This window comes from Xyrauchen texanus, chromosome 25 (assembly GCF_025860055.1).
Source record: "Xyrauchen texanus isolate HMW12.3.18 chromosome 25, RBS_HiC_50CHRs, whole genome shotgun sequence".
NCBI lineage: Eukaryota > Metazoa > Chordata > Actinopteri > Cypriniformes > Catostomidae > Xyrauchen > Xyrauchen texanus.
In genome coordinates, this window is record NC_068300.1 from 15,142,331 (window position 1) to 15,154,477 (window position 12,147).

Sequence of the window (12,147 nt, forward strand, 5' to 3'; positions counted from 1 at the left end):
AAACACATTAAAAAAATGATTTAATATTTTTTAAACTGTTCCAAAGTACTTCCAAAGTTTTAATTTCAGGGCCACATTTACTAAAAAAAAAAATTTTTTCATTTAATAGGTTGAACACGTTTCATTTTTAACTTTTAACTCGTTTAATGTAGGTGAGTTTTTAGCTTTTTAAACTGACCCAGAATTCTCACTGTGAATTGTAAGACACTCTTGATATATTAAGAGTTCATGAAGGACATTAAAAGTTAGAAAGCACTGTTTTACTGTGCACCACAACTGTAATACTCAATGGTTTCATTGTGACAGCAAATTTAATTTATTTTAAATGTAATTATTTGTGATATAATGATGACTTGAGTTTGATTGTGTTGCATATTTTGTTTGGTTTATATGTATTTATATTATCTGACTGTGTATTGTATGGTAGAATATAAGCGATCATCATTCATCATTTTAATACAGTTTGTATGTTTTTTTTTTGTGTCCTTGTTTTATCATTCCATGGGCTTTTTAAAGAGAGATGTCAAAAACATCATAAGCACTGGAACATACAAGGCCATGTGTTCATAAAACAGTCGCTTTTTGACATTTTACTGTATGTGGAATGATCTCCAGAATCAGATCCATAGCTGTGTTTGGCCCAGAAATTGACACAGGTTGCATAAACACCCTCTCACATTAACAGGAAATCTCTGATTGTCTGCTCTTGAGTGGCAACAAGGTTCCAGAGATACAGTACATGTGTGTTGTGAAGCATGGTAGAATGTTAACCATTGTGAAGTTACTATAGAAGGTCATCCATTGTATGGTCATGGCAGAGATGTGGCCATTGTGGAGGGATGCTATTGTGAGCTTGTGGTCGAATGGTTTTTGTGCATTTTGCCTTGAAATCACATGACTCACACATGAACACATTTAAGTTATATCATATTGCAACTTCAGAATCTAATGTTCTAGTTTAATATATTTTTAGCAACATGTATGCCCTAATATTTAGGGATCTGTTATTTGATAATCATACAAAAGCATAGTTGTTTTGACAATGTTGCATTATTACTTTATTTATTGGTTTATTTTGCACATAGCTGCAAACCATTTTTCTTTTCGAGGTTTTTTTTATTTTTTTTTTTTAGGCCAAAATGGCAGTACAAACTAAGCATAGGTTTCCCATACAGCCGAGCGTGTGGTGTCAGGCGTGGATTGGTTTGTCATCACTCTGTCATACCCCGCCTCTCACGTGGATCTTTAAGCCCGTCCAATACACTGCGCTCTCATTTGCATACAGAAAGCGCGTAACCAATGAGGTTGAGGTGCTGAAAAGCCTTCCAAAATTCGAACCAATGCTTGAGCGCGTCATATTAACATATTGGAGCTGCAAACTAATCACAAGCGGAGTGACGAGTAAGTGTGCAGCGGATTGACCAATGGTCAAAGACGAGGGTAGAATTTGAGGTCTGCATATTATTAACATGTTATTACCAGAGGTGTTTTAGATATTGATCCTGTATTCGGTGGTAGTTAAACTCTCTTCCCCACCTTACAGGTCCATACTTGGCTTTCTAATTTAATAAACACAAACGAAAAGAAAAATTGAAAAAATGCCCAAGAGGAAGGTAAGCTAGTTTACACGTTGTTATTCTCATCTATCTTTGATTTTTTAAAAGCATTTTTAATAGATAGCTGCTCGCTTATCAACGATGAGTACGTACGTAGCGTCGAGCAGGTAAGACGAGAATCAGTCTTTAAGTTTTTAAATCGTCATAGTCGCGCTGCGTTCTATCCTTTATCCGCCGTTATTATGAAATCCTGCAAAAGGCTTCGATTCGAACATCTTTCTATTCGATCCTCCATGATAGTTGGCGGGTTAGTGACACGATGTTCGCGAAAAAGTCGCCACTTCGTGCGCACTTGTGCTGAATGTCAGTTTGCGGTGATGCTTCTGCAGCTCTCGGCTAGAATCAAAACCGAGCGCTCTGCTCTTAAATGCGTGTATAATTGCGTCTGATTTTCAGTGACGTCCATTTTCAGATGCTCGTCTTTTAATTAGCTCTCTTTCGTCGATCGATAGAGGTCCCCATTATTTTTTTAGAGCCATGTTTAAACCGACTGGCTCTTCCTCCACCCCCATTGCAGAGCAGCAGACCCGTATGTAGAAGACCGGTTTGTCAGTCACATTTAACTCTATCTAGCACAGTGGGATTGTGAAGGTGAGACAATGCAGAAGACTGTTGAACTCCCAACTTCATAAAAAGAAAGACGGTTGCAGCCAAAAAAATAGAACTGAAACACGGTTTTAAAAAATAAATACATGTTAAACTGGTCAAATGATGGTCTATCTCTAACGAGACACAATATACCAAGCTCTATTCACCATCCAAAACCATTAGGGTGGCTTTGACTAAACTGGGCATCTAAACTTTTTTTAGTTCTTGTAATCAAAACGTACAAATTATGAGAGTCCTGTTCTCTCCGCCAGATGAGCTCTTGGGCGGTGCACTGAAGTCTAAGCTTCACTAGGGGGAGTGTCACTTTATTTACTGCAAGCAGAAGGACTGGGTATACAGGTTTTAAGATTTGATTCGATTCGGATTGCGATGCAATAAGATTCGGTTTCATTTCAGGTATATTTTAATTGTAATGTCAGTTTTACTTCATATATATATAAATACATTATCTAAACTAATTCTGTAAGTTATACAGGGACCCTTTTAACTTGGTACATTACGAAAATTTGAATTAAAAAATATTAACAACAGGGTCCAAACTAGAGGTCGACCAATAGTGACCCTGCACTCTGACCCCAGCTTAGCTGGGATATGTGAAAAATAAATAATTTCACCATGTATATGCAGAAATGTATGTATAATGTGTGACAATTGATCAATTTATTATTATTTATTATTATAGTGGATTTTGCATGATACCAATAACTAAGATGGTGTTAAAGTCAGATAACGGATTAATTGGCCAATAGTTTTTAAAATCGATGTATAGAATGTCAAAAACAAATATTTTATAGATTTTTTTATTATGGTGGGAATAGACACAGAGTCAAAAATTAATAACATTCCAGATGGGGGGCCTGGGTAGATCAGCAAGTAAAGACTACCCAGTAGCCTGGAGTCGCAAGTTCAAATCCAGGGTGTGCTGAGTGATTCCAGTCAGGCAATTCCTAAGCAACGAATTGGCCCAGTTGCTAGGGTGGGTAGAGTCATGTTGGGCTAACCTCCTCGTGGTCACTATAATGTGGTTCTCGCTCTCGGTGGGGCGCATTGTGAGTTCTGCGTGGATGCTGCGGAGAATAGTGAAGCATTCACAAGTGCTAGGTTTCAGCGGTAACATGCTCAACAAGCTACGTGATAAGATGCGCAGATTGATGGTCTCAGATGCGGAGGCAACTGAGATTCATCTTCCGCCACTCAGATTGAAATTGTAATCTTGCAACGAATTGGCCCAGTTGCTAGGGTGGGTAGAGTCACATGGGATAACCTCCTCGTGGTCACAATTAGTGGTTCTCGCTCTCAATGGGGCGTGAGGTAAGTTGCACGTGGATCGTGGAGAGTTTCATTAGCCTCAACATGTTGGGAGTCTCCACGGTGTCACGCACAATGAGCCACGTGATAAAATGCGCAGATTGACGGTCACAGAAGCGGAGGCAACTGAGACTTGACCTCCTTCACCCATATTGAGGCAAGTAACCGTGCCACCACGAGGACCTACTAAGTAGTGGGAACTAGGCATTATAAATTGGGAGAAAAAGGGATACATTTTATTATTATTATTTGTTATTTTTTAATCGAATCAATATCGGGATCATTCAAATGAAGTGAATGAAATGATTGCGAATGAGCAAAAAAATAAAATTATAAATTCAAAAGTTTTTATGATTCACACATGTACTACAGATATATAGAATTTTATGACAGCTGATTTATTTGAGAGTTGAAATGTTTCATTATATTTTGCATGTTAAATTGTGCCCTGTATATAATAAAAACAGAGCAATATTTTATTTATTCTGTTAATATAAACACCATAGGCCTATAATGTAACAGTCAAATGTGGGCCAAGAAAGTAGTGTATCTTTGATTATAAAGAGGAAGTTTTACAAGCTAATGGTTACTTTATAATGAACGTTGTATTTTAATCTATAATTTGTCATTATCTTTGTGTCATTCTCAGATAGATGTATATCAATTTATATGGCATCACCCATCTAAAGGTCCTGTTTCCTTGTAGTAGGCTTTGGCTTATGTTCACAGAGGGGTTTTTTTGTCAGTCACATTTCAGGCTTTTATTTTTCAATCTATATCAGTCACACATAAAACATTCAAATTATTTGTGTAAATAAATGTCCATATGTAAAATTGTCCAATGTATGTTGTGTCTATACAGTCACCTGAGGGAGCTGAGGCTAAAGATGCCACTAAAGTTACAAAGCAGGAGGTAAACCTCTTTTAACATTCTCACATTTTTCTTATTCAATTTATTTACGAATATAGGAAAAATAAATGGTTGAACAATTGAATACATTTATTTTATGATGTTAATAGTTAACTAGGCTACAATAACAGGTAGCAATAAACTTTATACTTATTTAGAATTCAATAAAATTAGCTAACATAGTACAAGCCTTGTTCCAAACACTGAATTAAATACCACACATTTAAGTGGTTTTATTAACTTTCTACACCCTCTCAATTTTTTTCTCCCTGGTAGGGCACTCGCAGATCAGAGCGTCTTTCTTCAGTAAGTGTGCCTTTGCTCTCTTTATATATGCCTTGGTGTCATTTGCATTTTTTATTTTAGCCAGGTGGCATATTTCTTTTTACTTTTGTATTACCTAGAATTGTTTTGAAGTGGAGGAAACCAGTTTCAAGAGTATGGGCAATGTTTTGCTATCAGATGTCCTCTAGGTATCCTGAACGATACACCTGTACTGTATATGCATTATTCAGTGAAACAGTTTGAGAACACATGTGTTAAGTTTATGTGTTTGATTATAAATTTAATTGAAATTGTCCAGTTGTGTGTCCTCAAAAGTTCTTTTAATATTTGAAGCCATAATTGTTGTTAAAAGAACTTCTCTCTTCCCCATCGTTATGTTCTTTCCTTTTGAAAATCTAGGCCAACACGTCCATACCATGGGCAACATGCAATTTACCATTTGTGGACTTTGCATTGTTTGTTGTGAGAGCCTGACATTATTTGTAACTTCTTTCATCCTGTTGTCTTCTTGCAATGTTCAGAAGCCAGCTCCTCCTAAACCTGAACCAAAACCCAAAAAGCCAGCTGCCAAGGTAACAGCTCTCTCTTTCATAATTTCTACTACTTTCTATATGACATCAACCACAGAGAACATTTTTAACATGTTTTTTGCATGTGCTTTGCATCGAGTCCTTTCTGTACAGTTGGTGGTGTTTGTGTATTCTTTAGAACGCATAAAACTTTTGCAGTAGCAATTCAGAGAACTAGTATAATATGGTGCTGGCCAATGTGTTTTGGAGCAGTTCAATTGGTTCAGTGCAGAATTATTTAACAAGTATTAGCCCAAGTGATCCTATTTGTGTTTTCTGCACAGAAGCCATCCAATGATAAAGTAGTAAAGGAGAAGAAGGGCGGAGCCAAAGGAAAGAAAGAGGAGAAAGGGTCTGCGCTCACCGCGAATGGAGAGACCAAGCCAGACGAGGTGGGGTAATCCTGTTAGGTTGCTAATGCAGCTGTGTTTAAGAGCCGTTATAAGGCATGCTCACAATAGTATCTCCAAAAGAATAAAATATACATACAGTGAGTAGTGTGTCTACAATCAGCTTATCATTGGCTGCTTAATATCTAATATCAAGCAGCTAAATGAAGCTCATACCTCCAGAAATGCTCTGAGATTACTTGAATATACATCCATTACATCGCTAATATTTTCATAGACATTTTGCATGAGCAAGAGTAAAAGAGCAGAGATGTGGGTTCGGAAAGAATGACCTAGTTACAGTCATGTTGTGGTAAAGTGCATTCTACAAGGCTCTGAAAAAACTGTGTGGGAATTGGTGGCATTAGTAGAAAGTACTGATGGGCTATCTTTAACAACAGCAGTTTTGATTTTTGAAAAATACAGTATGTTATAATCAGTGTTGTTTCAAAAACTACAATTAAAAACTACAAAAACTCAAATTAATTATCTTAAATTGTAATCTGATTACTGACCTTACTCCATAGAAGAAAGTAACCACATTACTAATTACTTTTAAGTTACTTTCTAAAACAAGTTTTATTTTTCCGCTCAACAAATTCCCAATAATATTTACATTATATTTCCTCCTTGTTAATTGCAGTACGCAAGTCATACACTTAGCACCACATATTTCTCCTTTACAATGACACATTCAGGGGACATGCCCTTCACATGTCACAGAAACACCAACAGACCAACATATAGACTGTAAATAATTCTTGTTTTAAATGTATTCTACATTAAAAAATATTATTTTAGAAATATGTGTAACACAGGTTGTATACTTAAAAGTTATTAACTTAATTGAAAGTCAGTAACTATAATCTGATTACAATAATTAAAATGTAATGTGTTATAGTAAGTAATTCATTTATAATCAGGTTAAACCCAACACTGGTTAAAATATAAACTTAAAGGGACAGTTTACCCAAAAAAGAATATTTTCTAATCATTTACTCACCCTCATGCATCCCAGATATGCATGACATTCTTTTTTCTGCTTAACACAAAGGAAGAATATTTCAGTATTTCAATGGTGACCAAAACTTTAAAGCTACAAAAATTAAATTAAGGCAGCATAAAAGTAATTCAGATGACTCCAGTGATTAAATCTACATTGAAACTTTTTAAGTCCTTTTTTCTGAAAATTCTCCTCCACGCTTAGATATGCACTAAGAATGTGGATGACCAAAGCAGAAGAAGAAGAACCTGAAAGTGGAGACTGATATTAAAAAAGGACTTAAATGTTGATCTATTTCTCACCAACACTTATCATATCACTTCTAAAGACATATATTAAAACACTGGAGTTGTATGGATTAAGTTTATGCTAGCTTTATGTGCTTTTTCGAGTTTCAGATGTTATGGTCACCATTCACTTGAATTGTATGAACCAACAGAGCTAAAATATTCCTCTAAAAATCTTTATTTGTGTTGAGCAGAAGAAAGTTAAACACATCTGGGATGCAACTTTTTACTTAATCATGACCTGTAGAAAATGGTCAGTTACACGGAGTAGACATACATCTATCAGTTTATGTCCATCTTAATTATATAATCTGTCTTTTTTCTACTTACTTTTTGTCTTATGATAAAAGGAAAAATGTAACATTGCAATTCTTTGCTAGTCAAAATTATGTGGCCACATTAATTACATTTTAGTGATCAATATCTAATTACCTTGTCCTATATCCCTCCCCATGATTTCTCAACACCTGCATGTGCATGAACCATCACTCACACGCACACACACAAACACACACATAGATCTGTGTCTCACGCTCATCTGTCAGTGTATCATCATGGAGAAGTTCCGCCCCCTCCTTCCTGTCCATCCGAGGGAAGTGTGAGACAGTTAGAGTAAAGGGTACGATAGTTTGAAGAGTGCAGTGTGTGTTTGTGTGTGCCTACTGCTGTAGATTTATTTGACCATCTCTGTGTATTTTATAAACAGCTTTACAAATGCAGAATTAACTATCTTTTCTCTTATTGGAAACCCAAGGTTACCCAAAAGCATAATGCAAAGGACACTGAACTCTGAAATTATGGATCACAATTGTGTTTTTAAGATTTTAAGATGAAGTGTGTTTTTTCAATGCCGTTAGTGTCACCAAACGGCATTTCAAATAAATATTTTTTCTAAACGTTTCCAGAGCACTCCAGAGTCTTGTCATTAGCCAGTCAAATACATAGTCCCACCTCAAACTCATGTTGGGCTGGTCGGGATGCTCAAACAAACAGAACAAGGTTTTGAATGCGCCAAAATGCTAGTGTTTGCACTTTTTGGGAAATCGACCTACTAATGGCTTACAGTATGTTATTAAACTTGGAAAGTATTTTAACATTGTAAAAATTACACACTTCAGCTTAAAGTCCAGAAGGAATTTAAGTTTAAATTGATCTTTTCTTTAATTTGAGAAGTAAACGTTGAATATTAATGCACCCAGGTAATAATGGGTTTTGATTTCCTACTTGAGGTAGGTTTTGATCAAGATAGTATGTTCTGTATGTATGTTGATTTCCTCGTACTAACCGTGTGGCTTTGGTTCTGCCTGTCGGACTTAACAGTATCAGCTTAGAAAAATGTCCTATGCATTAAGGAATCATATTTTTTATTTCTTCCTTTCTTGTGCCTTTTTCTCTTTATAGGAAACTGAGACATCCAAGACTGAGGCTGAGCCAAAAGAGTGATTTGAAGTTTGTTTTCCGGAATAACAAAGAACATTTTTATTCCTATTGAGTATTTTGTAAAATGCAAACTTATTTTTAGATTTATCGTACTAGATTTCCTTAGCTAAATATGAACTCACACTCCCTGCTGAAGCACCGGTCTCCTTCTCTCTCATCTGTCAGAAAGATAGATTCATTTCAAGGAAAGTCAACAGTTATTATTGAATGTTTCACCAGCAGCTCGCCTGTCAAATGAAGCCACTTGGAATGTCACATCCTATGATGTAAAAGCAACTGATTCATCTTTTGCCACCAGAGTGCATACTTTTAGTTCCACATACTATGTGGCTACTAACCTGTATGTCGTTGGTGTGTGTTGTCATTGTATCTTGAAGTTTTATTGGTTGAATTCTTTAAAAGAAAGGGATACATAGAGAGAATGGGAGATTTACCCCCAAATTTCTGCTTTTTTATCTCCTATGTAGCATTTTGAGATTCAAATGTGTTCTGATTAAAATTGCTGAATTAAACATTCTTAACAGACATCCTTAGCAATAAACAAGAGGTGCTTTGCACTACATAGTTAGAAAAACTCTACAACAAAATTTTAGACACATGTAAATGTCCACTTAACTGGTTTGAGAAATTCTCTGTAAAATGTTTTCAAATAAAAGACAAATAAAATAGGCTAATTTTTTGTGCTTGTTTATACTAGTTTTTTCAAAAGCTTCATATTTACTGGATTTAACTGTGCTATTATTCTCACAGAAACAAATGTTTTTGTCTTGCCTTAGTTATGGTAGAGTTTGTATTTTTATCTTTGTAGAAAGCTCTTGAGGGTCTGAGGTGTTCAGCCTAAAGCTACAAAAGCCTTTCAGTGTAGTTCTTTATACACAGAAGCATGTGACTAAACACACGCACAAATACAACTGCTGATGTCAGAAAGGGAAAGGTCAGCAATGCTACCGGGAGGCAGGAACAGAGAGGAGGAAATTAACTGACAATACATGTTGGCCTGGCCCAGCAAATAGATCAAAAGGCCCATATAATTATGATTCCTGTCACAGGTGTTATAAAATTGCTTTCTAATTTAAAAATGATGTGTTCATTTTAGACAGTCTATATACCTGCTGGGAACACTGTTGACTTGATATTTTTTGTCAGTTAAACTGTTGCTTATTAGGGTAAAGATGCCTAAATATGGATAGATGATAGATAGATAGATTGATGAATCGGATTATCGAATGATTGATAGATTGATGATAGATTTAAAATCCTCAATTTAAAAATTGTATTAAAAAACATTTGTACATAAATCTGACCTTTACTTTTGTTGCAATTACTACACTTTTTAAATAAGTCTTTGTCTACTTTTCAATAAATGGAACAGTGGTGGCTCAGTGGTTGAGGCTCAGGGTTACTGACCAGAAGGTCAGGGGTTCAAGCCCCAGCACCACCAAGATGCCACTGTTGGGCCCTTGAGCAAGGCACTTAACTCCAGGTTGCTCCAGGGGGATTGTCCCTGTAATAAGTGCACTGTAAGTCGCTTTGGATAAAAGCGTCTGCCAAATGCATAAATGTAAATGGAACAATTAACTAAATTGAATGTTCAGACTCTAGATTGGTCCTAGTCCTAAAGCTGACCAAAAATCTCCAACATTATATATTTACTCTTATAACCTTTGACCCATGTTTGGCCCTTTCACCCATCTCAAATGATACTCCTGACATCCAGTGGTAGGAAAAATTAACTGCACTTACTGTTCACTAAATGAGCCACTTGTTCTGCCCTTTTATAATTTTTCATCCAATGTATTTGTTTTTCATTGTAATCAGACAATATTTGGAGATTACCAACAACAATGTCAATAGATGCACATTTTCTGTGAATTTTGAGTAAACATTGTGAAGTAAACAAGTGTTTCCTTTCAATTCAGGAATTTATTCTACAACCTATTAGTGTACAACCTGCTATTATTAGATTGTATTGCTATATCAGCCACCTTGCTCTCTAGATATTGCAATCTGTATCTGGCATTTAGAAACTCAGGACCGACTTTAAATTAGGTTTCAGTTTATAGTGTGAAGAATTTACTTGTTTCCATTGATCATGGTATTAATATTGGGGGAAAATGTAACATTGTACTTCTACACCACAGAATGCAAAGTACTTACTATGTATATATGTGTTGTTGCATTGTACTTAAATTTAAAGTACCTTCATTTAATTACATCTGTCCCCTAAGCCTAACCCTAACCCAATTCTTACCCTAAACCCTTACCCTAATCTAAACCCTAACCTAACCCTATCTTTACCTTAACCTTAGTAGCAGCAAATGTGAATTTTGCAGAGCAACACGTAGATACACAATAAGTACATTGTATTCCATGCATTTTAATGTTTGTACATAGTTGTTAAAGACACCAAATATAAAGAGGGTCTAAACCCCATGTTGGTCGTCCAAAAAAGGATATCTGAATTTATTGTTCGATGAAACCCAGTATTGTGCAAACTTAATCCAAGTGATGTTACACTCGAATTTTGATAAAGTTTTGAATTTAGAGGTACACTCACTGAGCACTTCAATAGGAACACTGTGGTCAATACCTTTTTAAACTGTTGCCTTCTGGCCGGCGCTTCAGAGCTCTGAACACCAGAACCGTCAGGCACAGGAACAGTTTTTTCTCTCAGGCTATCCATCTAATGAACAATTAAATTGCCCCATTGAGCAATAATTATGTTCAATACACAGTTTAAGTCTATTTATATTATCCAACATATCCACTTCTGCCATTACTTACATTGCTCTGTACATAATATACTGTATTTTTGTTCTTTATATAACAGATTGTATTAGATTTGCACTACGTGTGTGTATGTGGTATGTATGGAGGTGAGTGTATGTACGTATAATTATTTATTTTTTATTCTTTTTTGTTTTAATTACCTATGTCTTGCTGCTGTTTTTGGTATTGTTTGTATTGTTGTACACTGGAAGCTCCTGTCACCAAGACAAATTCCTCGTATGTGTAAGCATACTTGGCAATAAAGCTGATTCTGATTCTGATGTAATCACTACGCAAGCAACAGCAAGAGAGGAGCAGGCTATTTTATTTTTAAGAGGTTTTTTGCACCTGCATTTCAATCTACATCTTGGCATATCCTTCCTCATGATCACACAGTGTGTTTTCATCAGCTGAATGGGAGTCTAAACACAATTAAAGTCTGATGAGACTTGTGCGGCACGTGCAAGCCATTCATTCATCACAAGCTGATCAACTATTTAAGCCTTTTCGGTGAATTGCACCTGCGAAATTGTAAATCTTTATTTCCAGGTTTATTTAATATTTTGAATAGACTTGAACATATTTTTTGAACGCCACGATGTGGGTTTATGTTGTCTCTTTTAATTGTTTAATGTAATTTTGACAGTGATCATGGTTTAAGGAGGGTGTACCTGTATGCTGGGTTGGAAATCTCAAGGATTAATAGTGGTGTTTTCCTTAGGCCTACTACATCATGTGTTCTGAAAGCAAATAGAAACAAATGAAACAGAATGTAGGCTGTCATCCGCGCAGTCTGACCGAAGCAAAGCGGGCACATTTACTCACGCGATTAACCGAAAGTGAAGTGCTGCCGGCTCGTGATGCACAAATGGTTTGCACGCGCTGCACGAGTCTGTTAGTTATACTGCAGTCTCGTCACATTTTAACTTTTTGCTTAGCCTCCCATTTAGCTCGTGATCATG

At 36.0% G+C, this 12,147-nt stretch overlaps 1 protein-coding gene across 4 annotated transcripts; it reads left to right on the top strand.

The window, feature by feature from the left end:
- Nucleotides 1-1,430: 1,430 nt before the first annotated feature.
- On the top strand, nucleotides 1,431-9,095 carry hmgn3 (high mobility group nucleosomal binding domain 3). Of its 4 annotated transcripts, none has more exons than XM_052090746.1 (7): nucleotides 1,431-1,613; nucleotides 4,396-4,446; nucleotides 4,720-4,749; nucleotides 5,250-5,300; nucleotides 5,585-5,689; nucleotides 7,496-7,595; nucleotides 8,378-9,095. In XM_052090746.1, exons 1-7 carry the CDS (start codon nucleotides 1,599-1,601, stop codon nucleotides 8,383-8,385), a joined length of 360 nt encoding a protein of 119 aa, XP_051946706.1. In that variant the 5' UTR covers nucleotides 1,431-1,598; the 3' UTR covers nucleotides 8,386-9,095. The 4 variants fall into 4 exon arrangements, with proteins under 4 accessions (XP_051946706.1, XP_051946705.1, XP_051946708.1 ...); XM_052090745.1 differs by having other exon boundaries at nucleotides 1,448-1,613; nucleotides 5,582-5,689; XM_052090748.1 differs by lacking the exon at nucleotides 7,496-7,595 and having other exon boundaries at nucleotides 1,448-1,613.
- Nucleotides 9,096-12,147: the final 3,052 nt, after the last annotated feature.

Bases quoted from the DNA above. Each gene is read 5' to 3' on its own strand.
- hmgn3 (XM_052090745.1), top strand. The intron at 4,447-4,719 runs GTAAACCTCTTT...TCTCCCTGGTAG, and splicing joins CTAAAGTTACAAAGCAGGAG to GGCACTCGCAGATCAGAGCG. The intron at 5,301-5,581 runs GTAACAGCTCTC...TTTTCTGCACAG, and splicing joins CCAAAAAGCCAGCTGCCAAG to AAGCCATCCAATGATAAAGT.